Here is a 27,787-nt window from a genome sequence, read left to right as displayed (position 1 = left end):
CAGCCCTGGCTGGTGTTGCTCAGTTGGTTGAGCGTCATCTCATGCACCAAAAGGTTGCCGGTTCAATTCCAGGTCAGGCCACATGCCCAGGTTGTGGTCTTAGTCCCCAGTAGGGCGCATGCAGGAGGCAGCTGATCGATGTTTCTCTCCCTCCCTTTCTCTTCTTCTCTCTATAACATCAATAAAAACATTTTTTTAAAAAGAGCACTCAATAAGCGTTAGTTATTAATACTATTATTTTAAAAACATTGTAAATGCAGTATATTAAACTACGTGGAACACTCTGGCACTGTATTACTATAGGATTATTGTACACAGAGTACCTGTAGTATACTACAGGTTACAAAAACAGTTTTTTAAACATCTTGTTGTAATTATCAGTTTAATTTTATTTAACCCTCACCTGAGGATATTTTTTCCATTGCTTTTCAGAGAGAGTGGAAAGGAGGGAGGGAGAGAGAGAGAAAAAAAAGAAACATCAATGTGAGAGAGACACATTGATTGGTTGCCTCCTGCATGTGCCTGACTGGAGCTGGGATGGAGCCTGCAACTGAGGTCCATGCCCATGACTAGAATCAAACCCGGGACCCTTCAGCCCGCAGGCTGATGCTCTAACGACTGAGCCAACCAGCCAGTTTAATTTTAGAACTGGTTTTATCAGGTACACATTTTAAAGCTGCTTAATTGCTGTCCCATAAAAATTGTTGAACTTTATTATTGATTCATTTTCATTAAAAAATTGTTGGACCTTTCATTGTGATAGGTAAACTAATATTTTCCTAAGGACATTATTGATGCTTTATGATTATATTCAATAAATATTTATTGAGAACTTATTTTGTGTTACACTTCTTGAATTAATGAATTTAAAGTTTCACAAGCTTCTTTCAGAATTTTCACTACATTAGATGTTTTCCGTATTTCATTTGAGTCTACTTAGGAATACCAAAAATTGAGTTTCTCTTTTCCTTCCTGAGTCCTCCAGAAGTTTTAATAAATAGGTACTTGTTAACACCTATCAGGAATGCATAAATGTTTTATAATATTCTTCAGTGAAGAGACATTAATGGGTGACAACTTTCTTCGAATGCTGGGATGGTTACATTATCCACTTGGTGGTAGTTTCAGCTGCAACTGGTAACTAGAGTTTTACTTTTTTTAAAATGTAAGTTTCACTTATCTTTCAGTACAATAGGTATTTATTTTTAAAAGTACTTGTAAATGGATATTCAGAGAGTTAAAGTAAATTTTAAGTTCTATGAAAAACATAGTTTTGAAGACATTGATGAGAAAGCTGCCCCTGTACTCATGGCTGTGATTCACTGTGCTGTAAGCGCCATGAGGACAAGGACAATGTCAGGTTATTTATTTCCCTTAGCTGCCACAGATAAGATATTTACTCAATAAGTGAATTGATCTATATTTAAGGACATAGCTTAGATGGGTCTGTTTGCATGTTTTCAACATTTTATTGTGAAATTTTTAAGCATACAGCAGAGTTGAAAGAATTTTACAATGAACACCCAAATACCCACCATCTACATTCTACCATTAACATTTTAGTGCATTTGCTTCATCACACATCTCTACATCTTGTCTCTCTATGTTCATTCATTAATGTATGTTATTTTTGGTACATTTTAAGGGTTTTTCTGGCCAGTGATGGAGGCTGATTTGTATTGCGGGATCATAGTTTAAATTGGTGAAAGAGAAGGTGATGAGGAATCAGTTTTAGGTAATAGGTATAGCTCTCTATCTCATGTGACGCATATGGATAAGGTATGACTTCTTGCTAATGTGTCTATGATTAAAATACTATTTTTGCATTTAGTGTAATTTTTTGATAGAAATTCTTTAGGTACTGACTGTCCCAATGGTATGAATACCAACTGTGTATGTTCACTGCTGTTATTACAAGTAGCTTTAATGTTCTTTCACATGAGACTTAATCTTCATTTCTTTCTCTGACTAGGAGTAGCCCATCGAAGCCAGAGCAGTGAAGGAGTCAGTTCTCTCAGCAGCTCGCCCTCCAATAGCCTTGAAACCCAATCTCAGTCTCTCTCGCGTTCCCAGAGCATGGATATCGACGGTGTCTCTTGTGAGAAAAGGTAGAGTAAGCCAATTTTCCAATAAACTATTTTATGGAAAGGGAAAGATCCATTCACTTTAGTGTCTAGTCCATTAGTCTCAAATGCCAGCCCAGAGATTCGTGCCAGTCCATAGCATATTAGAGCTAAGTTTATTAAATTTAAAGGTCTCTGTATTATTCTGAAGTGTTCTTTATACCTTTTTATGTTTTTGGTGTTGAAATGTCTTTTGTGAAATAATGATATAGGTGGTAAGAAATGTTTTTAGTGTTTAAATGTCTTTATAAATACAAAGTTGGCATATCTGTCAGTCCCTAAATATATCTTCAAAGTTTTACTGATCAGTAAAAATTAAAAATATGGAAGGGTACAGACAAGTGAGCCAAACAGCCTCAGAGCTCCATGAGGATCAGGGTGTCCTAGAGCAGAGCCTTCCTGTGCTGCGAGTGTGCCATGACTAGGTGATAGAGTGGCTGAGGTGTTGATTTCCTTATTCCTCAAGCAAGCCAGACCCTCACCCCCACCCCCAGACCCATCTCCTGTGCCCTCAAGCTGCCCCCTCTGTTTATGCCATTGAGCCAGACAGGTACTATTTTCTGTGTGTGTTATGATGTGAAAAAGGTTGAGAAGCAGTGGAATAGAGCTTCAGTACTAGGTGGGGTTGGACTGAGGAACCAGATCAGAGATCACACACATTAGGCAAGAATTCAGGAAGGTCTGCCCTCTCAGAGAAAAGATCAAGTAGGAAAAAAATTAACCCCATAGAGTAAAAACAATTGTGTTCTTACTACCTTTGGTCTGAATGCATGTATTTTTTTTAAAGTCAAGTCAGCTTTGTGATTTCATGGTTAATAGGTAACTTTCATATGGGCTTAGCACCTAGATTAACACTATTGGTATAGTCTGAAAAACCTCAAGCTAAGAATTATCATATACAGTGAACCCACGTATCTAGCAGAAGAAAACATAAAACATCACATCTTCAGAGGATTTCCTTTGAAAAATTTTCAAGAAACATGAACTCATGGTCAAAAATCACAAAACACAGTAGAAAAAAGCCACCATGACTAACAATCAACAGAATTAGTATCAACAGAATTATTTAACCTAGATATTTTAGGGTTTTGGAATTATCAGATACAGAATACAAATATGTATATTTAAATAAAAAGGGAATTGAAAACATAAGGGGCAAGTGACTATAAAAACAACCAAGCACATTTGTAAAAGAACCAAATACAATTTCTAGAAATGAAAAGATAAATCAAATCGAAAAGAGTTAAACAGAGGATTAGACATAGCTAAAGAGAGAATTAACAGACGGAATGATGGAACTGAAGAAATTACCCAGAGTACACCAAAAGAGGAAAAGATGAAAAAATATGAAGGAGATATAGAAGACACAGATTTAATATATATTTAATAGAAATATCCATAGGAGAGTATAGAGAGACTTGGGGAGATTCCCCAGTTCTCTCCTTATTGCACATTTTTCCCTCTACTGGTTTGGAAGCCATTATCAAAAAAATAAATGGCTGAAATATAAAATAATATTGAATGTCAACTATAATTGAAAATAAAAATATAAATGACTGAGAATTTTTCTAGAGTGGATAAATGATATGCATCTTCAGATTCAGGAAGCCCAGCAACTCAAAAACAGGTTAAACAAAACAAAATTCATTTCTAGACATCTTTTACTAAAATTGCAGAATACCAAAGACAAAGACCTTTAAAGAAGTTGGAGAGAAAAGAGATTATCTACTAAAGAACAACAGACGTCTCAGTGATGGAAGGCAGAGGATGTTGGAATAATAGCATTAACTACTGAAAGAAAATAACCGTCGACTAGGAATTGTGTACCCTTGTGGAACCATCTTTTAAGAGCAAGGGTGAAATAAAGACATTTATAGATTTTAAAAATAACCAAACAACAACCTGATTAGCCTTCAACAAAAAGACACCCAACTTTTGACAGATGTAGTTAAGAAGGAAAATGATTTCTGAAATAATGTCTGAGATGCAAGAAGGAAGGATGAGTGAAGAAAATAGCGAATGTGGTAAATTTAAACAAACACTGCTGGTGTAAAGCAGTAACAACAGCGTAGACAATATTGGGGTGGGGTACAAAAACTGGATCTACAGTGCTGGACCAAAATAACAGGTAAGCCAGGAGGAGGGTGATTCAAGCAAGCTCTAAGGTCCTTGTATACCTGAAAAAGGGGTAAAGATATTGGCCAACTTTTAGATTTTGAGTTAAGAATACTTGATTAAATTTCAAGGGTAGCCACTGAAAGAATGGAAATAGAGTGTATCTTCCAAACCAGTAAGAGGAAAGTATGGAACAGTGGTGAGGAGGTGGGAGGGTGGAGATAAGTCAGTTCAAAAAATAGGAAGGAAGAAACACAACTTTAAAAAAAAAGAGACAAATAGCACAAAATAAGATGGTAAAAAGAAATGAAAGTGTGTCAGTAGTTACAGTAAATCACAATGAAAGGCATAGGTTGGACTGAAAATAAAACAGAACCCAGCTTTGTCCTTGTTTGCAGAAGGAATGCCTGAAGCATTAGATTAGAGAAAGGTTAAAAGTAACAGAAAGAAGAAAGAAATACCAGGCAAATGCTAAACAAAAGAAAATTGGGGTAAGCACATTGATAAAGTAGACTTCAAGGCACAAAGTATTACTAGAAATAAGCACTATATAATGATAAATGTTTAGTTTACCTGTAGGATGTAACAGTTTCCACAGCATATGTACTTAGTACTATACCAGCAACGTGTAATAAAGAAAATACTGACAGAACTAGAAGAAACTGGCACAGTCATAGCGGGAGAGTTTTGACATGTCTCTTTCATTTATCAGTAGATCAGAGAGAATAAATACGAGTCAGCATATGGACAGATTAAACAGCACAGCTAGCAAGCTTGATCTAATTGGAAGATACAGAACCTTGCACTCTACAGTTGCAGAATACACATTTTTTCCCTAATGCTCGTAGACTAAAAGTTTCAAGAGTCAGAACCATACAGGTCATGTTTTCTCACTAGTACATTAGGTTTGATCATTAATATAGGGGAAACAACTTTTTAAAAAACCCTCAGACGTTTGGAAGTTTAGAAACAGACTCAAAAGAAAAATAAGAAAAAATCATGATGAAAGTTTGAAAGTATGTGGAACTGAACAATAACAAATACTATAAATCATGATCTGTGTGTTGTAGCTAAAGTGGTCCTTAGAAGAAAGTATAAAGCTATAATTATTAAAAAGGAAAAAAGAATACAAGTAAATATTGGGAATAAAAACCCTTTTGTTGGCATGATTTTCCCCGGATCTGTACATGGCTAACCTCCTTCATATTTTTGCTCATCTGACATTTCTCAGTGAGGCTCACCCCATTTCTTTCTTTCTTTTTTTAAAGTTATGTTTTTATTGACTTTAGAGAGAGCACAAGGGAGAGGGAGAGAGAGAGAAATATCAATGTGAGAAAGAAACATGGATCCGCTGCCTCCTGTACGCACCCTGACTGGGTGTCGAGCCCGCAGCCTGGGCATGTTGCCCTGACCAGGAATTGAATTGGCCACTTTTCGGTGCAGCGGATGGTGCTCAGCCAACTGAGCCACACCAGTCAGAGCAGGCTCCCCCCATGTCAGATGGACAGCCCTGCGCTCTCAGTTGCCTTCTCTCTGTTCCTTATTCTTAAAATTTTCCATAGCATTTATTACACTGTAGGCTTTGCATATTCATGTTTATTGTTTGTTCTCTAGCTAGAAAAGCTCCATGACGCGGTGGGTTTTTTGTTGTTGTTTTGTCTTTTTTGTTCTCTGACATCTCAGACACCTAGCACAAAGCCTGCATAGCATGGACACCCAGTGGTATTTGTTGTTGAAGGGAGAATTCCATGAAAAATGTAAATGTGCAAATGCAAATAAATTTGAAAAATAGAATGAAAATGAAATACCTAGAAAAACATAATTCTCCCAAAATTGACTCAAGAAGAGAAGACCTGAATAATCAAAAATCATGAAATAAATTGAGTCAGTATTTTAAAATTTTCCACAAAAAGTTTCCAACAAAAACAGTCTTGCTCATATGATTTCATAGGTAATTCCCCCATTCCAGTTTTGCACAAAATTCCAGATTAAAAAGAAGGGGGGGGGCGGGGCACAAACCAACTCAACTTACGAGCCTAATATGACCTTAATATCAAAACCAGACAAGAATGAAAATTAGTTGCATGGTAATCATACTCATGAACATATTTGCAGAAATCTTAAGATATTGACAGATAAAATACTGCAGCACATTAAAAATAGTCAAAACATCTCTAGGGCTAGATACCAGGGTAGTGGTTACTGTGAGCTAGTGATTGGAAGTGTCAGAAGGGGGCTTTTGGAGTCTGCTAATGTTATATTTCTTGATCTGGATGCTGATTACATTAGTATGTTTCCTTTGTGAAGCTATTCAGCCAAACATTTGGTCATCTATGCACATTTGTGTACAGATACTATAATTAAAAGTTTAAAGTAATGTGATGTAATATGATATGGTATGATACAATATAATATGGTCAACTTGGTTTATCTCAGGAATACAGGGTGCTTTAATATCTATAAATACTATTCACCATATCATAAAAGAGAAAGCCATATAGTCTTGATGGTTGCAGTTTTCTAAAATTCAACATCAGTTGATGATAAAAATCTTAAACAGGGAAGAGAAAAGTGCGTCCTTAAACTGACAGCATGGCAGAGACAGGGTTAACCAAATAATGTTATGCTCCCCTGCATTTCCAGTCTCCTTTGCAGTTAGATTGGGGTCAAGTGACTAGTTTTGTCCCATAGACTGTGAGTGGAAGTGACATGTGTCACTTTTAGGCCAAGGCAGTTGAGCCGATGTTCCTCCTCCGTCCCTCTCTTCTCTCGCTCCAGTGACCTGGGAGGCTGTGTATTGCAGATGGCATAGATTAAAGATGGAGTAAGGATGCTTCACTCTCACCAGACTTTGCGTAAGCAAGAAACAAACCCTTAGAGTGCTAAGCTGCTGAGACTTCAGAGTGTGCGTGACCACAGCGTAGCCTATCTTACCCTGACTGATATAAAGGACATCTACCAAAAAACTACAGCAACTCTCGTACTCAGTGGTGAGAACTCAGAAACACTCTTTAGAATCAGGACAAAGAAAAGGATGGCTGTTATTTCTGCTTCTGCTTACCGTGGGGATCCTACCCCTCGCAGTAAACAAGTAGGGGTTGGAGTGGAAGAAACAAAATACCTATTATTCAGAGATAGAATGAGTATCTACCTAGTAAGCCCTGTGTATAAATAAAGTTGCTTAAAATAGGTCTATTTCCAAAATCAGTTACATTACTATGTACTAGCAACCCCAAAATTAGAAAACTTTATTTTTAAAAAGGTACCAGTCACAATTTCATTAAAAAATATATGGTACATAGGTATAAATTTAACAAAAGTGAAAGACTTAGTGGAGAAAATTATAAAAGTTTATCGAAAGACCTTAAAGAAAACCTGAGTACTTGGAGAGAGATACCGTGGATAGACTCACTAGCATAATGATGCCATTTCTCCCCACTTTGATCTTTAGGGTCAGTGAAATTCTAGTCAAAATCCTAACAGAATTTTTAAGGAACCTGGCAAGCTGATTATTAATTATATATGCACAAAGGCCAAGAATTGCCGGGACTCCCCTGAAGTAGAACTAGGTGGAGGTATTGACCTAGCAGATATCCAGACTTACTGTGAAGTTCTAGTAAGACAGGGCGGTGTCGGCTCAGGGACAGATTGTCTAATGGAACAGAAATGAATGTCCAGAAATAGACCCACACATATATGAAATAGACCCACACATATATGATAATTGGATATACGAATAGGCGATTTCATATTAGTGTAAAAATGATGGTCTTGTCAATAAATGGTGCTGGGACACTTATTTATTTAATGTGGAGGAAAGGACCTACATGTCCTTAAATTTTGTAATCAGGCTCTGAGTGATTGTATACCGTTTAACAGTATGTACAGAAAATATGCTCTAATTATTTTTTTGAAAGTGAGCCTAAGAAAATGACAACTTAGGAAAATATTAAAATTTTGATAGAATGTTTGTATCTTAATATATGAGGAGCTCTTAAAAATTAAGAAAAAAAGATGAACCTTTGTTATTTTGCTTTCCTGATTGATTTTGATTGATATTTTAAAACTTCGTCAACCAGCAGCTAGGACATTGGGTGGATTTATAAAAGGTAAAAGAGATGTCATCTTATTTGTCTTTTGTACTTAAAGCATGTCCCAGGTGGATGTGGATTCAGGAATTGAAAATATGGAAGTTGATGAAAATGATCGAAGAGAGAAAAGGAGCCTCAGCGACAAGGTTGGTAAGAGATGGCGCCTCACTTCTGTTCTAAGTGCAGTGATACAGGTAAACACTTCATGTCTTGTGTCTGTGGCTCCCGTTAGAGCAGGCCACCCCAATCAGCAGGTCCTTGTTAGGTGGTGGGTTTTATTTCAAGGAACCATGGGTAGCCTAGCTTGTCCTTATTAATGAAAGTACAACTCAGTCCTTTAAACTGATAAACCCTCCCCTTATCTCTGTTTCAGGTCCCTGTTCTTGTCAGTAAGTTTGGCTTGTGATAGGCATTCATTCAGAGCTAATCTGAACTTTCTGTTGGTGTTTGGCCATCGCCTCTTTGGTCCTCTCCAGAGGAAGGTGACTGGGACTTGAGGCAAGAACACAGTGTGTGGGACCCAGCAGCAAGCAGAAGCTTTTTGAAAACATGAGGTCTTCATATTTAGTTATCATCTGAGCTCAGCTCCTATGTTTAGGAAAAGGGTGTTCTGTGTAGTTTTTGTCTGTTTGTTTTTGTGGTGTAGAACTGCTATAGTTAGGTAATTGAGTCACTTTCTATTCAGGAAGCTGTTAGTGTTCAGCGGCACGTGGTGATGATTGTTTGAAGTTGGACTATAAGTAGTGTGATGCTTTATTTTGTATAGTTCTTACGTGTTATGAAAAGTTGTAGCTCTGAAGTCATAGTAACTTGACTTTTCCCTAAGTCAAGTGGGTGAATAGTCACACGCTTTTCTGAAATGAATTAAATCAGAATTAAGCATTTCTGTTGGTGTCTAACTCATGCCTCCGAGCACTTGAAATTAACCCGATTCTTCTTTCTCACAAGGAGCCGTCATCGGGTTCTGAAGTGTCTGAAGAACAGGCCTTACAGCTGGTCTGTAAGATCCTTCGTGTCTCTTGGAAGGACCGGGACAGAGATGTCATCTTTCTTTCTTCTCTTTCTGCACAATTCAAGCAGAATCCAAAAGAAGGTAGGACTCTAGCTCAGCTGCTCTTGTCCTTCCCTGCTATCCGCAGTGACTCTGCCCTGCTCTGGGTTGTATTTCTGAATACAGGGGTACTTCTTGGTGAGGACACTGATGTACGGCCACTTTCCATGGATCTTATTGATAAATTTCTTTTTTACTTTTATGATTTTTTAAAAGAAAACTATGTAAATAAGTTAATGGTGTCCATTGTTTCAGGGTTGAAATTTTTCCCTTTGTAATAAGAAGATGCTAGAGCATTAGCACGTCTTATAAAGTAGGAGCATCCAGGAACCCCGAGAGAGGCTCTTTGTCTGACCTATACCTGCCTTAAGTGTGTGCCAAGTCCTTTGTAGACAGTGGCATAAATCTCCTTGATTCAAGTGCTTAGCAAGACAGGACATACTGATATTTTGCTGTTCCCAGGATTCTGTTTTAAGAAGCTACACTAAAGCACACTTATAACCAGGTAATAAAACTCTTAGCATACCAGCTTTCCAGGGTATTTGGAATACAGAGGAGGTAGGAGAGGGCCCCTGGGTGTTCTGCACATCACGGCAGTGTAACCTCCTTGCTGGTAGGGGTTTTTGTCTGGTTTGCTCACTGATACATTCCCAATGCCGAGAATGGTGCCTTGCACTTAATAATCCCTCATTAGGTGTATTTTAAGTGAGTGAAGGAATATCAGGGAGATCTCCTTTCCCTTTCCAACACTGCCTGTCTTCCAAGGCAAACAAAACGCATCCCCCGTGCTCCTGCTGGGTGGATAGTTTACTTCTGATCTTACTGGGATCTTCTTATTAACTCTGGTTATAGAGATGAGCTTAGCAACCAGGTGTTTCAAAACCTCACCACTTGTTACTATTCTTAGTATAAATCTTAAGATTCTCATGTCACTCTTGTGCACATATAAATAGTGATTTTTAATAACCAAATCAGATAAGATTTATATAGCTTAGAACTTTTATTTATACGGTGATCTTTAAAATATATTTAAAACCTACAGTAAAGCAGTGGGGAGTGCTGAGAGTAAGAAGGAAGTTAGAAAGTAGAATCTGCCTCAGAAAGCCAGATGATGACTAGAAATCAGACCCTTAATAGAATACTTTGAACTTTGAACTTGATAGTTTTACTGTATGTAAAACATACACAGGAGAAGAAACATAAACCAATTACATATCTAGTGTGATAAACTAACCTCTGTCATTGGGAGTAACTTTTTTACAGTTAATATATATCAGCAGTGACTCACTGACCGCACTCCAATTTTTTTTAATAAGCTTTGTATTTTGGCATAATTCTAGATTTCCAGAAAAGTTTTAGAGATAGTCCAGGGAGTTCCTGTATACACTTCACCCAGTTTTCCCTAGCCTAACATTTTCATAACCATAGTAGATTTGTCAAAACTAAGATATTACTGCCCTGGCCAGTTTGGCTCAGGGATTGGAGCATTGGCCTGCCGACTGAAGGGTCGCGGGTTTTATTTCAGTTATAGGCACGTACCTCGGTTACGGCTCGATCTCCGGCCCCTATTGGGCACGTGCGGGGGACAACCAATCAATGTGTCTCTCATATTGATGTTTCTCTCTCTCTGCCTTTCCCCCTCCCTTCCATTCTCTCTAAAAAATCAATGGAAAAAACATTCTTGAGTGAAGATTAACAAAAAACCCCAAAACACTAAGATATTACTGTTGACTACACTCCAGACCTATTTGGATTTCTCCAGGTTTTCCACTCAAGTCTCTTTCCTGTTCCAGGATCCAGTCCAATCCGGGGCACCGCACCGAACCTCTCTGGTTCCCTTTGGCTTGTTCAAGGACTGCGTATGTGAAGAACCACGTGTAACCTCCTCTTTATTCTGCCTTTCCAACAGTGTTCTCTGATTTTAAGGACTTGATTGGCCAGATTTTAATGGAAGTGCTAATGATGTCCACTCAGACTAGAGATGAAAACCCATTTGCCAGTCTGACAGCCACATCACAGCCAATTGCAGCGGCAGCTCGGTCACCAGACAGAAACCTCACGCTCAATACTGGCTCCAATCCAGGGACAAGCCCCATGTTCTGCGGCGTGGGTTCCTTCGGTGCCAGCTCTTTGTCCAGGTCAGTGTGGTTCTTCTTGCACATGTAATTGGTAGTAAAATGGCCATGGGTATGTGAGAGAAGTGAATGCTTTTTTGTGGGCCTGTGTCATGCAGATTATCGAGTGTGTCATATTTTGGGGGATGGATTTGCAGGAGGTGGTGTCCTTCCCAGATTGATCTATCTGGCTTTCCATGGTTTGGCTCTTGGTCAGTTAAAAGTGAGAAACAAATGGCTGTATATGGTACATTATTCTTTGGCAAGAGGGCTTGAAAATATTGTAAGTATAACCTCTAGATCTTTGCAGCAGTTAGATGATACTTACTTAGGTATCCGAATGATCTGTATACTTGAATGCTTAGAGATATGAAGTGTGAATATACTGTTTAAAAGCTTATTTTCCATTTTAGTTATTTATCTCAAGTTTTTCTTCAATTTTCTCTCCTTTCCTCCCCTTCTCAACTAATTTAGCCTCTATGAAACTAGTCCAGCTCCCAACACGAGTTTCTGGAGCTCTGTGCCGGTGATGAGTCCGCCTTTGGCCCCCTCCGGTGCAGCCAGCCCCGTGGCTGTGCCTTCCGTGTCCCTCAGTGCTCATGGCCCGGCCCCGGGCACTGCGGCGGGAAGCCAGCCCTCATCGCCGCGGTACCGCCCCTACACTGTCACCCACCCCGGGGCGGCTGCAGCCTCTCCTGCCCTGAGGTCCTCGGGCATCTCCATTCTGTCTAGCTCACCAAGCCTCCCCGCCCTCGCTAGTAGCCCTCAAGCAGTGCCGGCCAGCTCTTCCCGACAGAGCGCCACCAGCACGGGGCCACCTTTACTGTCCGCCTCACCCAGTGCCCTGAGCAGACGTCCCTCCTCCCTAAGGATTTCTCCTAGGTATTTATCCAGCAGGAGAGCTGGGTGCGTGTTTGCAGTGCAGGGAAAGGTGGTTAACACGGTTGGAAGGACTGTTGTGTGCCACTGACCTCAGTTATGTGGGTTTTCTTTTTGGGGTTAACCCGTGTGTCTAGTCTGGTAGGCTCGCGCCCTGACTCCCTGCTTCCGCCCGCTTTGGTAACATTGGAAAGTATGGGTGGCTCTGTTGTGGGCGCGTTTCTTCTTTCTCTTCCCCTCACTTTTTCTCCATCCTGTATAAAAGAAGAAGTAATTTAGTTTTTAAAATTGAATTCACATGTCATTCCTCATTACAGATGAGTTTTAGAGACTGTCGGCAGTTTGTATTTGAAAGTTGGGGATCACAAAACCACGTTTTGACTTTTTATACTGTTGAGAGTCTTAGTTGAAACATAGTCAGACCAAGCGGCGGTGGGAGCAGATCTGATCCTGGGGTCCCCTAGCTCTGCTCATGGGCTGGGCCAGCCTTCATGCCTTGGCGCCCTGATTCCAGCTACCGTGAAAGCAGCAGTCTCAGAGTTGCGTTACCCCAGTCCCCTCTCTCAGAGGTCCCTGTGCATCTCTGTTTCGGGTGAATTACTTCTCTGCATGTCACTGGGTAAAACTCAGCAGAAGATTTAATTGAAAGGACAACAGCTGCAAAAGCTTTCTGCCTCTTGTTTTTCCTTTGCTCGCTGACAACCTTTTCTGCTTTTGTTGTGGTAGTTTGTACGACAGTCCTATCTCCTTCCTCCTCTTCGCACTTTCTGGGGACAGTAGTGATGAAGATGAAGAAGATGATGGTGATGAAGGTGGTGGTGGTGGTGATGAGTTTTCTTGTGTCCAGTTTGGGTCCAGGTATCAGAGGAATGGCGTCTGACCCTGCATGTGCACAGGTGCTTAGGAACTAACTTCCGTGAGCCCTGATGAGGGCTGTGCTTCGAATCCAAACAACATAGGGTCGGGTGAGACCTCCTGGAGAGCGAAGAGGGGAGCAGCTTGCATGTAATGTACTGAAATGCTAGGACCCTGTCCTGGGGTAAAGTGCACCTAGGAAAATTTTCATGGTCGTTGCCTGGTAAGTTTGGAGAATACTTACCTATAATCATCTGTCAAAAACATGAATAACAGATTAAAGATCAGTCACCATTAAGTTCATCCACCCTAAGCTCTAAAAGCAAGAACCCTTCACTGATCTATTGCGAGAGTGTTCTCGTGAGCTACCAGATGCGAGCAACATGTGCTCTGCGAGGCCTGTTTTCTTATGTACAGCTGCATGGATCACTGCTATTCAGGAATGGCAGGGGGGCTGGTGTGTGCGTGCGCTGCCCCAGCGGAGTCTGGGCAATCCGTTGAAGAGCATACAGGGTCATACCTCCAGTATAATTGTTATTCTGCTTTCCCATCTAACTTGAATTTCACTGGTCGCCTCCCTGACCTCAGTAAAGCAAGGCCCCATTTGTTTAGACGGCCTTTGGAATGGCAGCAGAGGCCAAAACATAGTTCATGCCGTCACTGAATGTTCGCTCTTGAAAACCGAGTGAAAAAGACTGCTTAGGTTTTGTAGGTGACTTTGAAAAGGAAAATACAATAGCAGCGTCCTTCTACCTGTGACTCATTGTCTTACAGTTTTGCTCTTAAATTGAAGTTTCCTCTGGACTAAATTGGTATTTTTGCCCAGCATTGTTCAAAAATAACTCCAGGCTATAAATAAAGATGGCATTTGGAGCTAGGTACACTTCATTAAATTTGACAGTGTACAGGAATCGTTAGAGAATATATAAAGAGAAGGAGTTCCGGGGCGAGGTTGAATATTGATTTAGGAAGGTTGATATTTGTATTAGGTTGAAAGTTATATCTCTCTTTCTCAAGTAAATTTCCCAGAGGTAAAAGTGTCATTTTCTTGTAGAAAAGTCCCGTTGCATGATCATAGTAATGCAGCAGGCATCCTCTTTAGGACTCAGTTTCCATGCATGATAACAGTGCTTTGTTACCTGTAAATTATCTGTGGGAGAAATGCTCTCTCTCCCTGGCCTATTTAATTCCAACTTTCTCTAACAAAGATATCAGATCGTGTGCTGCTGTCACTAACTCCGTCTTTCTAGACTTACAACATCCCAGCCTTGTCTCAGATCTAGATTCTATACCTACAAGGAGAAGTAAAACTTGGTGGTTGTGTAATAATAACTGCACATCCTTAGCATCGTATGCCAGACACTGTCGGCACTGCATGTATCACCACCTTAGTCCACCCAGCAGCTCTCCTCCTAACTGAGAACTGGGCCACCAGGAGGCCGGCCATGTGACTAGTCCGAGCGGAGCCTCTGGCGTGTCCAGCTTCGCCCAGTAGGACTGTGTTCTCGTTCCTTACTGGTTCTTTTGCTGCCAAGAGCATCTACTCTGTTCCTGGGCAAGAACATTTTACTCCTTATTACAAAATTCCATCCCAGTCAGCTGGCACGTCCTGTGCTGGTTGCTAAAATGAAGTCTGATCTATCCAGATTTTGGCAATTTACAGATTCTGAATAGATATAAAAAATAATACAAAAGATGGGTGAAAATATGTAACTGATTAAACAAGAGAGAAACTTTAAGAGCGCATGGAGGGCCCAAACCAGGAAGAGGCCTCACTCAGGTCCTTGTTAACTTGACCTCTCAGCAAGTAGTTTTATTCTTTCCCCCTTTCTACTTGATCGTCTCAGAATTTTATTTACTTTGAAGGAGACGATTTGAACACCCACTTCTTGCCTGTGAGGTAGTGAGGAAGGAATCGGCAGGGCTTACGTCTGTCCCCTCTGCGTGCCCATGGAGTGGGTTCTGTGCACATCTTTTTGGAAGTAGCCTGGACACATGTTCATATACTAATTCCTTACAGTGGGGATCACCAGGGTTAATTTAAGAAAGGTAAAGTCATTTCTTGTGTGATGTTCTATGGTCTCCTGTGAAGAGCTGTGTGAATTGCAGGGAACTGCTTCTTCCAGGGGTAGAAATGAGTGAAGGGAGAGAATTGTCTTGTGATAAAGACAACACAGGAGTTATTCTGAGGAAAATTTTTCAAATTGTTTCCGAGGAAGTGGATGACTAGAAAGAAATTTTGGTTTTGGGTTTTTTTACTTCTTAGATACTGCAGTGAAGGAGGTCAGACCTTGAAAGTCATGAGCTTACATGAGCAGGCAGAGAAAAATGAACAGATAGTGAAAGCATTGACGTTTACCCTGATTTCTGCTGGTCGTCACTATTGGAAATGAAACATGGACTAGTCAAAAAGAAATCTGCCCGCTGTGTCAGTCCCCAGAACCTTCCAGTGATTTTCCTCCTCGCACGGAGTAAAACGCAAAGCCTCGCACCCTGGCCTACAAGACTGTGCAGCTCACTCACACACATACACACACCAGTACACACACATTCACACTCACACTCTTCCTTTCTAGCCCCATCTGCCTCCACATGCCCACATCCTCTAGCTCATACACTTGATTCTGCTCTTGAACTCACTTAGCATGTCTCCCTCCTGCCTTAGGCTTTGCACTTGGCCTGCTGCCTGATTCCCTCAGGTCTGTGTGTAAATGCCATCTTATCAGAGGGTGTCCCTGACCCTGTTGTATTAAACATTGTATAGCCTGGCCAGTGTGACTCGGCTGGTTGAGGGTCTTCCCATACACCAGGAGGTTGCCGTTTCGATTCCTGGTCAGGGCACATGCATGGGTTGCAGGCTTGATCCCCCAGTAGGGGGCGGACAGGAGGCAGCCGATCAATGACTCTCTCTCATCGATGTTTCTATCTCTCCCCCTCCCTTCCTCTCTCTGAAATCAGTAGAAACATATTTAAAACAAAAGCAAAAAAAACCCCCAGCCATTAACAGGCTTTAAAAAACCCCCAAAACATTGTATTAAACACACACACACTTCCTGCCCTGCTCTTTCCTCATCCCCGGTTTTTAAATTTTCCCCAGAGCACTGTTGTCTTCAGTTGGTTTTGAACGCCTCTCCTCTAGAACATAGGTGCCCTAGGAACAGGTCTTCTATATCTGTTTGACTCCGTGTGTCACCCCAGGACCCACAACAGGGCCTGGAAGCGGCAGGCACATCAGGAATTTTTGTTCACTGAATGCACATTCCTTAAAGCTGCACAGATCTGACTCTGCCTTCCCCTGAGAAGATATAAAACTCCAGAACCTGCATGCAAAAAAATAAAGCAGGAGGGTGATTGTTTCCCTTAGAGAAGAAAAGGACCTGCAGTGGAATCTTTTTAAAAAACAAGTTTTTAAAGTGGGATTCAATTTGCACAGATCTGATGCACGTGTAAAATCCCCAGGAATATTTTCATTGTGTTTTCAGAAGGATTCAGCTATTATGTGGTTCTGTTATGTGAAGTAATCACATTATTAACTTGACTGATACAGTTGTCAGAAAATAGTTCATGTGTTCTCCTGGGGGGGGGGGGGGTGTATAATTTGATACTCTTAGGACTTGAATATGACATATTTCCAATGTCCTATTTCATATGTCATCAGTTATAAAACCATCATGAACTGTAACAGTTTTTTTAGGAAAAAAATGACATTATTTTAAAACATTGAAAAGGTTTATTGGTAGCCTGAATTTATGCGTATAAACTACACACCACTTTCTCCGTCAGTATCACACATGCAAAATGTGAGTCCAGCTCTTTCTCTTTGAATCTCCAGATCCTTGTAAGTGGCTTTTGCCCATTGACGTGTATGCGTAGCATTGGCTAGACTGGCTGGTTTTCAAACTTGCGGTCATGGTCTACTTTAGCACCTTTAGGATTGACCTTAAAATTGATGAATGCTGGGCTTTACTCTACATTTCCTATTTGGTTAACCCCCCCTCCCTTTTTTTTCTTTCTCTTCTCTTGAAATCAACTGGAGGTGTTGCTTGGTGCCTGACAGATGATCACCAACGTGCACCAACCTCTTAGCTTTGAAAACTCTGCTATCTTCTGAGTGCCTTTCATTGCCTTGCCTGGCCCCTGACAAGCAGTCTTCTCCACGTGTTGTCACTTTTCATGCCTTAGTGAAATATTTGTGAAGATATCAGTGGACTTTGAGGTGTTCAAATTTAAGTTAAAGTGAAATGGGCGTGTTGGCTGAGAGTGGAACCCAGTTTCAGCGCATGAGCTGCCACCATTGAGCATGCAGGCGTCACACAGATGGTCCCGTGCTGGCTGTGGGCACTGCCTCAGACTGACTCCTTGCTGCTGGCAAGGAACTTCCAACATCAAATATAAGGTGCTTTTCCTTTCAGAAATGCAAAAATGGAGAAATATGTGGCTTATGATCAAGAAAATATATGCTTTTAAATTTTTGTTTTAAACATGAGGAAGATCTATTTTCATTGTCATTTGTAAGAGCTGCTCAAGTCAGTTACGTATATATTCCAAAATTCGTTTTGTACATCTACCCATCCGTGTACTTAACGTGTTGTTAATATCTCAGTTCCTCTTGGTTTTTTAGATTCTAGCCCATGTCGGCCCCGAGTTGAAGTAGGAATGGCTCTCTCAGGCTCCCGATAGTCTTCCTACCCGTTACCATCTTTGGCATGTAATTTTTTTGCTAAGCTTATATTTTCTCATTTCATCTTCATCTCAAAATTCCTGGCCTCTTCCTATGTCATGACTAATCTCTTTGTATCTTTTGTGCATATCAAATCAGTTGGTGAGTTAACATCAGATTTGGTCTATGACCTCTTGATGGTTGATCTAAACTTTAATTTCCTCACACCTAACCCTTGTGATAATGTTTGGCTTTGTCCTCATAGAACAGGTATACTGATAATAACAGTGCCTCACGCTGGATGTATCCTGCTTGTATCCTACAAAGCACTTCACACAATTTCATTTAACCCTCGCTGCATGAGATGAGGTTTGAGTTCAGGTAGCAAGTGAGCTGTAGGGCTGGGAAGAGAACCCAAGTTGGAACACTCCTCATGCAAGGGTTTGGTTTTGTTTTTGCTCTACTGTTTTGCCTTTTTCACTGAAAGTTTTGGATAATTTGTGTTGATAACAAATATTTTCATGTCTCTTAACTGGACAGTTTTGCTAAGCTCTGGTCCTCCCAAATGCTGGATGAAAGCTTTGAGATCTCTGCTAAAAGTTAGGAGGAGGAGGGGGATTGTGTTAGTCCCTTAAAACTTCCCTCCCAAAGAGTTCGATGACAGTGACAGCCTCGTCTGCTCTAGGCCCCAAGCCCGCCTGACTGGTGCTGGCCACTGGCTCGCCATTCTTAGTCCTCCTGGTTTTGCAAGTTGCCATTCCCAGCAAGATAAGATGTTGGGCTTCTGGTGAGGCTCTCTTCTTAGCCAGAATAAAATGTTTATGAAATGACTGTGGTTGGACTTGGAGCAGCTGAATCCAGCAGTCAGCCCCAGCCTTGGCTGCATGGGTGTATGCGCTTTGTCGTGGTGCAGGGGTCCTAACAGGCTTTCTGCTGCAGAAACGCAAACTCTGTCTATGATAATGCACTGAGAAGAGGTAAGAATCATCCATTTTCTTTTCTCTTCTCCGAAGTTTGGGAGCCTCTGGTGGGGCAAGTACTTGGGATTCCTACAGTGACCATTTCGCCATTGAGACCTGCAAGGAGACAGATATGCTGAACTACCTCATCGAGTGTTTTGACCGAGTTGGAATAGAGGAAAAAAAAGCACCAAAGGTATAAGAAATAGATTCATTTAAAAGAACTCACAAAAACCTGGTTATTTGTTTGATAAATAATTGCTTCCACCCCCTGCTCAGCATTCATTTACTCAATCAATAAAGTGGTTATGGAGCATGTGCTATGTGCCAGGCTCTGTACCAGTAGCGTAGGGTGTGAGTAAAGCAGACGAAGATCCCTGTCCTCATGGAACTCACATCCCAGCGGAGGGAAGAGGTGACAGGGCCGAGCGCCATCACTACCAGCAGCTTACATGGCCCTAATAATTTCTGATAGTCTGTCATGGTCGTCATCATGATAAACAACGCTATGTAGCACCTGGAGGCTGATGGACGCTGCGCTGGGTCTGCATTAGTTCAGATTCTCACCGTTTGCGTAGCCCAGTGTAATCCAGTGTATGATGGGCACTGTTTTAACACTACTTGAATAGCAAATGAACCTCAGAGAGGTCAAATAGTTGTCCAGAATCACTTAAATAATAAGTTGCAAAACTGCATTAAAACTTAGGAAGCTAGGATTTTTTTCCTACTGTTTTGTGCCGACTTCATTATTAATTCATGTTAATCCCTATGTCATTTTCTAGTTCTCCTTTTCATTAGAAACGAATCTGGCCGTCCACCTGTTAGTTTCATATTTGTGAAGGGCCTCTTTGGGGGTTGTTGCTCTTAACCTTAGCAGAAGCAGAGCAAGTGGGCACGCGCCTGAGACCCCCGAGTGCTCACCTCGGGCCTCTGTGTCTTTCTCCAGCTAGATTCAGCAGAGGCAGTGTATGTGGATGTGACTACTCTAGTCTGTTCAGTGTGAATAAAGGAAGAGCAAAGCATGCCCTCTTCTGGGGTTCAGTCTCTTTTGACTTTTGTCAGTTTTCAACAGTATGGGATTATTTTGTTTGTCTTTGTAGCCCTAACCTCTACTTTTCTTTTCAGATGTGCAGCCAGCCAGCGGTCAGCCAGCTTCTGAGCAACATCCGCTCACAGTGCATATCCCATACTGCGTTAGTACTACAAGGTTCTCTCACACAGCCAAGGTAGGAAAAACCGATATGTGCTTGATGTTAGCAGAGGGAGGATCCTGCCCATCAGGGGACATGGGGCTGCCCAAGCACTTCACACCACCTTGAATCCCTCACCTGTAAAAAGAGAGGGGTGACTGGATGAGCTCTGAGGTCCCTTCTCTGCAGTACTGGGGAAATAAAACACTCTGGGTGCTTTATTGAGATAGACTAGTGTTGAAATATGTTGACAGCAAGGCAGGAAATTAGTGATTTAGTTTAAAAGCAGCTGCTTTAAATCAGTGGACGTTTTTGATGAAATGTGACGATCATCATTTTTCATGCATCGCACTATCAGTTTTTGTTACTCAGGAATAAAGAATAGTGGTGGAACAGGTAATTTGGGAATCACCCCAAGCACTATATTATTGCTTGTTCCTGAGAGTCCCATAAAGGTTTCAAGTTTAATGAAAGAGTATTTGTATACGTCATTTCTTTATATGAAAAATATCTGAAGGAAAACTGACAAAGTTACATTTATTCATTCTGAGTATTCTTACATTCTTTTCTGTACCATAGCCGTATATTTTTGAAACTTGTCAAAAAGAAGGAAAATGGTATACATGTAGTAAAGCCTTAAAAAGCTCCGTGGTGCCCTGGCTGGTGCGGCTCAGTTGGTTGAGCACCCTCCTGTGCACATGCCCAGGGTGTGGGTTCAGTCTCCAGTCGGTGCATTCAGGAGGCAACCAATTGATGTTTCTCTCTCATATCAATGTTTCTCTCTCCTCTCCCTTTCCCTTTCCCTCTCTCCGAAATCAATAAAAACATTCTGTAAAATAAATAAATAAATAATAAAAATGTTCCATCATAAAAATTACTAAGAGTTTTACAAAGTCCCCAGCCACTGCTTATCTCTAATTGGATAAAGCATAAGCAAATAAGTAACGGGGGCATATTTTTAATGCTTTAGTTTTAAAGAAGAAAAGATTGGTTCTTTGAAGCGTCATATAGTCTTTCATTTTTTAGACAGGGATTATTTATAAGAAGGGTGATCTTTTGCCTAAACTATTATGTAGAATATTTGGGAGATTCCACGTTTGGCTTTTGACTGGCAGTTGCTGCTGACATGACATTCCACATGTTCTGTTGTTACGTGGTAATGAGTTGATTCATTGCAGTTCTGACTCCCGTGGGTCCGCAGGTCCATGCAGCAGCCGTCCTTCCTGGTGCCGTACATGCTGTGTAGGAATCTCCCATACGGCTTCATTCAAGAGCTGGTGAGGACCACTCACCAGGACGAAGAAGTGTTCAAGCAGGTGGGTTCTGTGGATTTGGTCCTGAGACTTTTAGCTTAGACCCTTCTGTGGCGAGGCCGGCTTTAAATGCACCGTGTATTGAAACGTCTGTTCCTGAATTTCCTCATGTGTGTGTTATTTGCTCAGAGAGAAGAGCTACCTGAGATTCCTTGCTTAGGGAAATCAGATCGACAGCTGTATTGTTCAGATCATGTGCCATTTCAGCTAATCAGTGAGGCACTGAGTATTTTAAACAGGATTCGTGCTGAGTGGTGTGGGAGGTCAGAAGAAATATAATGTCCTGCCCCCGATTTTAAGGAGCTTTTAGCACAGGACTACCAAGAGGTAGCGTCAGGCACACTGCGTTTGCCGCACGAGTAGTGTGGAAAATTAGTTCTCCGCATTTACAAAAGGAGATGAATGAACTAATGACCAGCTCAGCTCAGTGGCAGTCAGCACACAACGTAGACTGTGCCTTCTGACCAGTAAACTGGGGGTGATGTCTCAGAGCTTACCGATTACTTCCCTCATTAACTACTCATTCATTCCCGGCGTCTCATTGTGTCAAGCCAAGTGAAAATGCAGATATGTATTTCATAATAAAGCTTAATAATAATAACTAGTGGGTATAGTCTTGCGGTGTGTTTTTAGCATTGCATTTTGGCTGCTGCGTCACGGCCTGTCTTGTAAAGCAGGCACGTTGCCACAGCAGCCTTCACACAAGCTGCTTCCCCTGATGAGAGTATTTTTATGACATTTTCTCTCAGTTTGTTGTATGATTATTTCTTTTTTTGTGTGTGAGTAGGAGGAATGACAGAGGCAAAGCTATACTTGATATGATTCCTTTTCATCTGTTTCTATACTTAATATTATTTATAATATTATTTATAATATTATTCATTTTAAGGCCTTTGAATTATTGGGAAGGGTGTCTTCAAAATACTAGTAAGTGAAACTCCCAGTTAGTGTTGTGTAGTCTTTGTCTGGACTCACCCATGCTTGTCTTAGATGATGGTCTTATTGACTTAGGGGAACACTTAAGGCACCAGAGTGAGCTTTTCTTCTCTAGAAAGTTAAGTGAACTCTGATGAAAAGAAATAACTGTCCTGAAAGTTTTAAGTGACACACTGTGTTATATGTGTAATGTGCGTGAATTAGAATACTTATCTTGTTCAAAAAGACATCATTTGAGGAACCCAGAGTAGCTTCAAGTATATATAATCAGCCCAGTGATCAGCTGAAAAGAGTATGTCATGCATATTTTATTCATAAAGAAACTTACACAGAGGTTATGATATGACCTCATTGTCTTTATAAAATTGAGGAGAAATTTACCTAACAAATGTAACCATTTTTAACCGTACAATCCAGTGGCATTCAGTATATTCACAATTGTGCAACCACTGCACAACTGCTGGATTTTAATCACAGAATTCTGATGCCTTTCCTGCCACTTAGTCTTGAACACGGCTTGTCTTTACTTAGGTGTCACCATGTGTCTTTTATAGAAAGGATGAGTACAGTGGAGATGCTGAACTGAAAAACACCACATTACTTTTTGGTCTTACTTGAATTATTAGATCTTTTGACTGAAATTTCAGTCTCCTTTCAAGTGTTTGAAGTGTTCACAGATAGATAAACAGAAATAGTCACTAGGCCTTAAGTTTGGAGATGAATATTGTAGCATGTTTTAATCACTGCTCAGAGCTACTTACTTAAATATAAGGGAGTTATTAAAATGTGGAAGTCATACAAATAGTATAACATTTGACTGAAAAATATTATGCTGAGCAATATTTTGTCTGTTTATTATAAATTGAACTCTACTTACAAAAGAGGATAACTCTGTTAGAAAGAGTAAAGATATTTTACTTACAGCATTTTTGAAAACAATGCTTAGAGATTTTTCTAGATGACCAGTCAAGAAATGTATTTTTGGTGATTCTGGAAGTTGTGTTTGTTCTTTTCTCGGTTGCAGTTTTGGCATTCCCCACCTCTACACCTGAGCACGTCCTCTCCATTTTTAGCTCACTTACGCAAGCACATTACTTCTACCCTGATTGCTTAGTTGCAGAAACTAAAATGATGAAGGTGCGCAGCACAATGGGATGAAGTTAGTAGGAGAGGGAATTTTTTAGCTTTTCTAGTGGCTTTATAGAACACGCCCTTTTCAACTTGGCGTTCAGATTGTCAGCCGTTGTTTACAACTATTCCTCCTTAATGGAATTATTAGCCTTGCATCCCAACCAGATCCCTGGATGTGTTGATCAGTGAGTGCGTTGTGAATTTGAAGATGAGTTGTGCTGAGCTCATCTGGTAGTGTTCACGTGCCCTGGTATTAACGGTAAACATAAATGTGCATTTGAGTGCCCTGAAGCTCCCAGACCAGGTTATTGTGTTGATCACACCATATATGGAGGTAATACATTCCATAAAGCTTTCTTTTCCAGTTTTAACATTTACCAGCTATCTCTTTGTTCCACATAATTAAAGTTAATGTAATAATAATGTCCATTATTGGTCTGTTTTTCTGGTTCTCTTCAAAATAAACAGGGAAAGATGGAAGGAATTAGATGGAGGTGGGAGGGTGGCAACAAAGAATTTCTTCCCAGCGTTGAGAGTTGCGAAGGCACTGGGACATTTAGTCCAGTTTCTTTATAGATTATAGGTGCTTGGTGATTAGAAACATGTGTTGCTGAGCTGTGCAGAATTGAGTTGGTTAAAGCAAGGACCCCCGGAGCATCCTGTAGCAGGCTCCAAATTTACGAGTTTCTGTGGAATCACCGGGAGTCCTGCCAGAGCATTGGGGTCTCCAGATCCCGCTGCGTCGGGGGAATTCGGCCGCGTTACTTCCCGCTCAGCCGGGAAGGACAGCCGCCCCCTGGCTGGAGTGAAGCCTGCCTTCCGCGCAGACAGCTTTTCCTTGGGGAGGCGTGCAGGTGCCTGTGTGTTCAGACTCCACCTCTTATTTGAGATGCCTCCTGTTCTTAGTTTTTCTTCAACTTATATTTCTAATTTTGTTTTGTTGTTTGTTTTCTTACAGATCTTTATCCCCATTTTACAAGGCCTGGCTCTTGCTGCCAAAGAGTGCTCCCTTGATAGTGACTACTTTAAATACCCCCTCATGGTAAAACTTTACTCTTCTTCATAACCCATTCACGAGATGCTGTCTTCCAGATTATGTTAACATGCACTTTTCTTTCAGGTCCACGATCAACCTTGTTTTCAAATTTAAAACACGAAATCATTGTGTTGGCTGTGCAGAGGATGTGGTGCACCGGGGGCTGCGTCGCCAAGGCAGTTAGCAGCCGGCACCCATCCCGCCACCCGAGGCCCGAACAAGCAGTGATGCAGCCTTTAAAATGTCTGCGCTTATTGGGGAGCTTCTGAAAACGATCATTATTGGTGGTATCCTGCTGATTCTCCCAGCAGTGAGCATACCATACTATTTGGGATGAAATTTTGTTTAAAAAAAAGAAAAATTACAAATGCAAATAAAATGGCATGGTTATACTGAGAAAAGTATACCACTTTATCATTATGTGGTGACCTTCTACGGAAAACCTGAGAGTGATTCTCTTGTCCACCTTCTGTTTCCTGAGGCTGTCTGTACACCTTTTTTTAAGCTTTACTTGAACACAGAAAGCCCGGATCTGCTCACCTCCGTCTGCACTTAGATTAAGCAGGCAGAAATTGTGGACAGAAGTTTCTGCTAGATTCTTATCCAGGACCTTGACTGTTAGGAAAATATTGGAACCAGAAACAAAATAGCAGGCTCTTTTCTTCTCTGAATTTGCTTCTTTGAAGTATTACTGAATATTTTTTATTCTAGAAATATAAAGGGAAATATCAGAATAATTCATCAACTCTATGTATAAATACAACCTTATGTAAATGAAGGCCTTGGTTAAATTGATATTTTTACTGCATTTGTTCCTTTTTACTCATTATACTGACTTACCATTTATGTCTTACTGTTAACTCGTTAGTTATTGAGGACCTATTCTGTGCTCACCCTGGGGATGCAGGAGCTAACTAGACAAGGGAGCTCACAGTCTAATGCAAAAATCAAGACCACAGCAAGACAGGAGATTACATCGTGATAAATGCTAACAAAGGGTGCACTTTACCTCCTAAAAAACCAAAACTGAACCAATAGGCTAAATGTTAAAAACACTGCTGGAAACGGGAGTTCTTGTTTTTAAAAATCATTTTGAATGGATAAGTCTCTTTATTGCACATGTTACTCAGGCTCCTGATAAAATTATGCACTGTTCAGTCTGGGGCAGATAAAAGGAGGTGAAATAATTTGATTGTTTGAGTGCAGTGATGAAATATTTCAGTGCACGTTAATTATCACTGTATTGTGTAAATATTCCTTCATGGAATTGTTGACTTTTCTGTGATGGTTTGAATTAGCTCCGTGTTTCAGTAAGAAGCTTTTAGTGTCACATATCAACAAAATGTTCTTCGTGGTCAAAAGACAAAGGCCTTCATTATGCTAGACAATTGTTTTATTTTGTTCCATTATTGATGCTTTTACAGCAATGAGGGTGCATTTCGAGAAAGGACAATAGTGAGAGGCAGGCAGAGGAAGGCTCTTGGAGCCAAAAATCAGAAACCACTGGGATTATTCTCTAGGTCAGTGGGCCCCAACTTAGCCATACCTTGGAGTCACCTGGGGATCTTTAAAAAATCCAGTGGCTGTCAGCCTGAGCTTCTCAGAGATGTTCAGTGCACTGTGTTCATCCCACAGAGAAAATTCAACCCGCTGTTTAAGTGGTGTTTGATCGTGTTACTGTGGCCGTGTTCAGTGCTGTTTCTCCCTAAAAACTACTTTTCCTGATTCTCTAATAGAATGATTGACTCTCCAAAGGAAAATGTTGGAGTTCTTAGAAATACCAGAGATTGTGAAATCGAGGAATACTTTTAAATATGTTCTGGATTTGATAGCTTATTAAACTCATTATTTATAGTCCTGTTCAGCACTGGCAAGATTACCCATCTAAAGTTTATGAAGCATATCTTTTTGATGTGGAAAAATTATTAAGTGAAAAAAATTATTGTAAAAACATACACATTTACCTCTGTGTGTATATGCACCAAAATATGTCTGGAAAGCTGTTAACTAAAATATCCATAGAGGTTATCCTGTCATATAAGGTTTGAGTAACTTTTCGTTTCATCTGATATTTCTCTTTTATCTGAAGTGTACAGGATGGTGTGTTACTAATCGGAAAACTAACAGTGAGGCTGTCAGTGTGTGCAGGGAATGCATACATAGTTATAGCAGCAGTTAAAGCTGTCCCTCGGGGTTCACATTGTGGCCCAGTAAAATATGTTCAAACGACTCTTTCTGATCTGATTTCTAGGCTTTGGGCGAGCTCTGTGAAACCAAGTTCGGGAAGACACACCCCATGTGCAATTTGGTAAGTGCTCCCCGATGGGCTTGCACATTTTTAGAGAGCACATAACTCAGGAGATGTTCCTTCAGTACATTATCTGTAAGATGTCTGTTGGTGGACATTTAGATATAGATGTAGGAAGCATGTGTGGGTGGCTCTCAACTGTTAAATTGCTGTCAATACGTTATTTCCTGGAATGAAGCTATTTACTTTCTTTTGTGATTTTTTTTTTTGGGGTGGGGTTAGTATTGTGCATCTAGAATAACAAGTCCTACACAAAGAATTAATTTACTTAAATCCTTTTGTACTATAAGAATAGTTCATTTGAACTCCATCACAGAGTGCTTGAAACATAAAACTTAGAAGTATATCTTATAAAAATGTGGAGGAGTAGGGTGGCTTTCCTCCATCCGAGATGAGAAAATACCAGCGGGCGCCACAGGCGAGTGAGCCGTGTTTCGGGCTGTCACGTGCGCCCGTGCTGGTGAGCAGGGCCACTGCGGGGGCTGGCTGCGGGGGGCTCTGCCCGCTGCGCTCTCACTCGCGTGCTGACCAGCAGCTTGATGTTCCTCTTCTTTTGTGCACAGGTCGCTGCTTTGCCGCTGTGGTTGCCGAAGTCCCTGAGCCCTGGCTCTGGGCGGGAGCTGCAGAGACTCTCTTATTTGGGGGCTTTCTTCAGCTTCTCCGTCTTTGCAGAAGATGATGTAAGTACAGTGGCCGTTTGCCCCTCGCTGCTGTTATGTTCAGATTCCTTCCCAAACGGACATTATGTGTCGATTGAATTTGTTCCTTCTCTTTCCAGGCTAAAGTGGTTGAAAAATATTTCTCAGGGCCTGCTATTACCCTGGAAAACACTCGCGTGGTTAGCCAATCGTTGCAGCATTACTTGGAGCTGGGAAGGGTAGGTGTTCAGAAAATGAACCAGGGGATGAGTGAAAGAGAGGCTGTAGACCAGTATCCATGTCTTGAACAGCAACTGCAACAAGAATACTAGGCACCCTCGTTATGAGGCATCCCTGGGGACCAGTCCTGGGTTCAGTGGCCAGGCTC

General features: G+C 41.0%; 1 protein-coding gene across 5 annotated transcripts in view; it reads left to right on the top strand.

Annotated features, from left to right (window-relative positions):
* UBE4B (ubiquitination factor E4B) overlaps positions 1 to 27,787 on the top strand; it is an 88,231-nt gene that overhangs the window by 27,748 nt on the left and 32,696 nt on the right. The window contains exons 3-15 of one of the 5 annotated variants that reach the window (XM_081143869.1): positions 1,973 to 2,108; positions 8,388 to 8,475; positions 9,278 to 9,422; positions 11,290 to 11,518; positions 11,969 to 12,376; positions 13,100 to 13,231; positions 18,902 to 19,043; positions 19,973 to 20,073; positions 21,239 to 21,353; positions 24,376 to 24,459; positions 26,705 to 26,761; positions 27,325 to 27,441; positions 27,540 to 27,638. In XM_081143869.1, the coding sequence (XP_080999995.1) occupies positions 1,973 to 2,108; positions 8,388 to 8,475; positions 9,278 to 9,422; positions 11,290 to 11,518; positions 11,969 to 12,376; positions 13,100 to 13,231; positions 18,902 to 19,043; positions 19,973 to 20,073; positions 21,239 to 21,353; positions 24,376 to 24,459; positions 26,705 to 26,761; positions 27,325 to 27,441; positions 27,540 to 27,638 (1,853 nt within the window). Of the gene's footprint in view, positions 1 to 1,972; positions 2,109 to 7,016; positions 7,094 to 8,387; positions 8,524 to 9,277; positions 9,423 to 11,289; positions 11,519 to 11,968; positions 12,377 to 13,099; positions 13,232 to 18,901; positions 19,044 to 19,972; positions 20,074 to 21,238; positions 21,354 to 24,375; positions 24,460 to 26,704; positions 26,762 to 27,324; positions 27,442 to 27,539; positions 27,639 to 27,787 lie in introns of those variants that run through there. The other 4 variants (XM_081143868.1, XM_081143866.1, XM_081143865.1 and 1 more) reach the window with 4 other exon arrangements.

Source organism: Miniopterus schreibersii (genome assembly GCF_964146895.1).
Source record: "Miniopterus schreibersii genome assembly, chromosome: 8".
Classification (NCBI taxonomy): domain Eukaryota; kingdom Metazoa; phylum Chordata; class Mammalia; order Chiroptera; family Miniopteridae; genus Miniopterus; species Miniopterus schreibersii.
The sequence above is the reverse complement of the archived record's forward strand: the minus strand, read 5'-3'. Positions and strand labels throughout refer to the sequence as shown.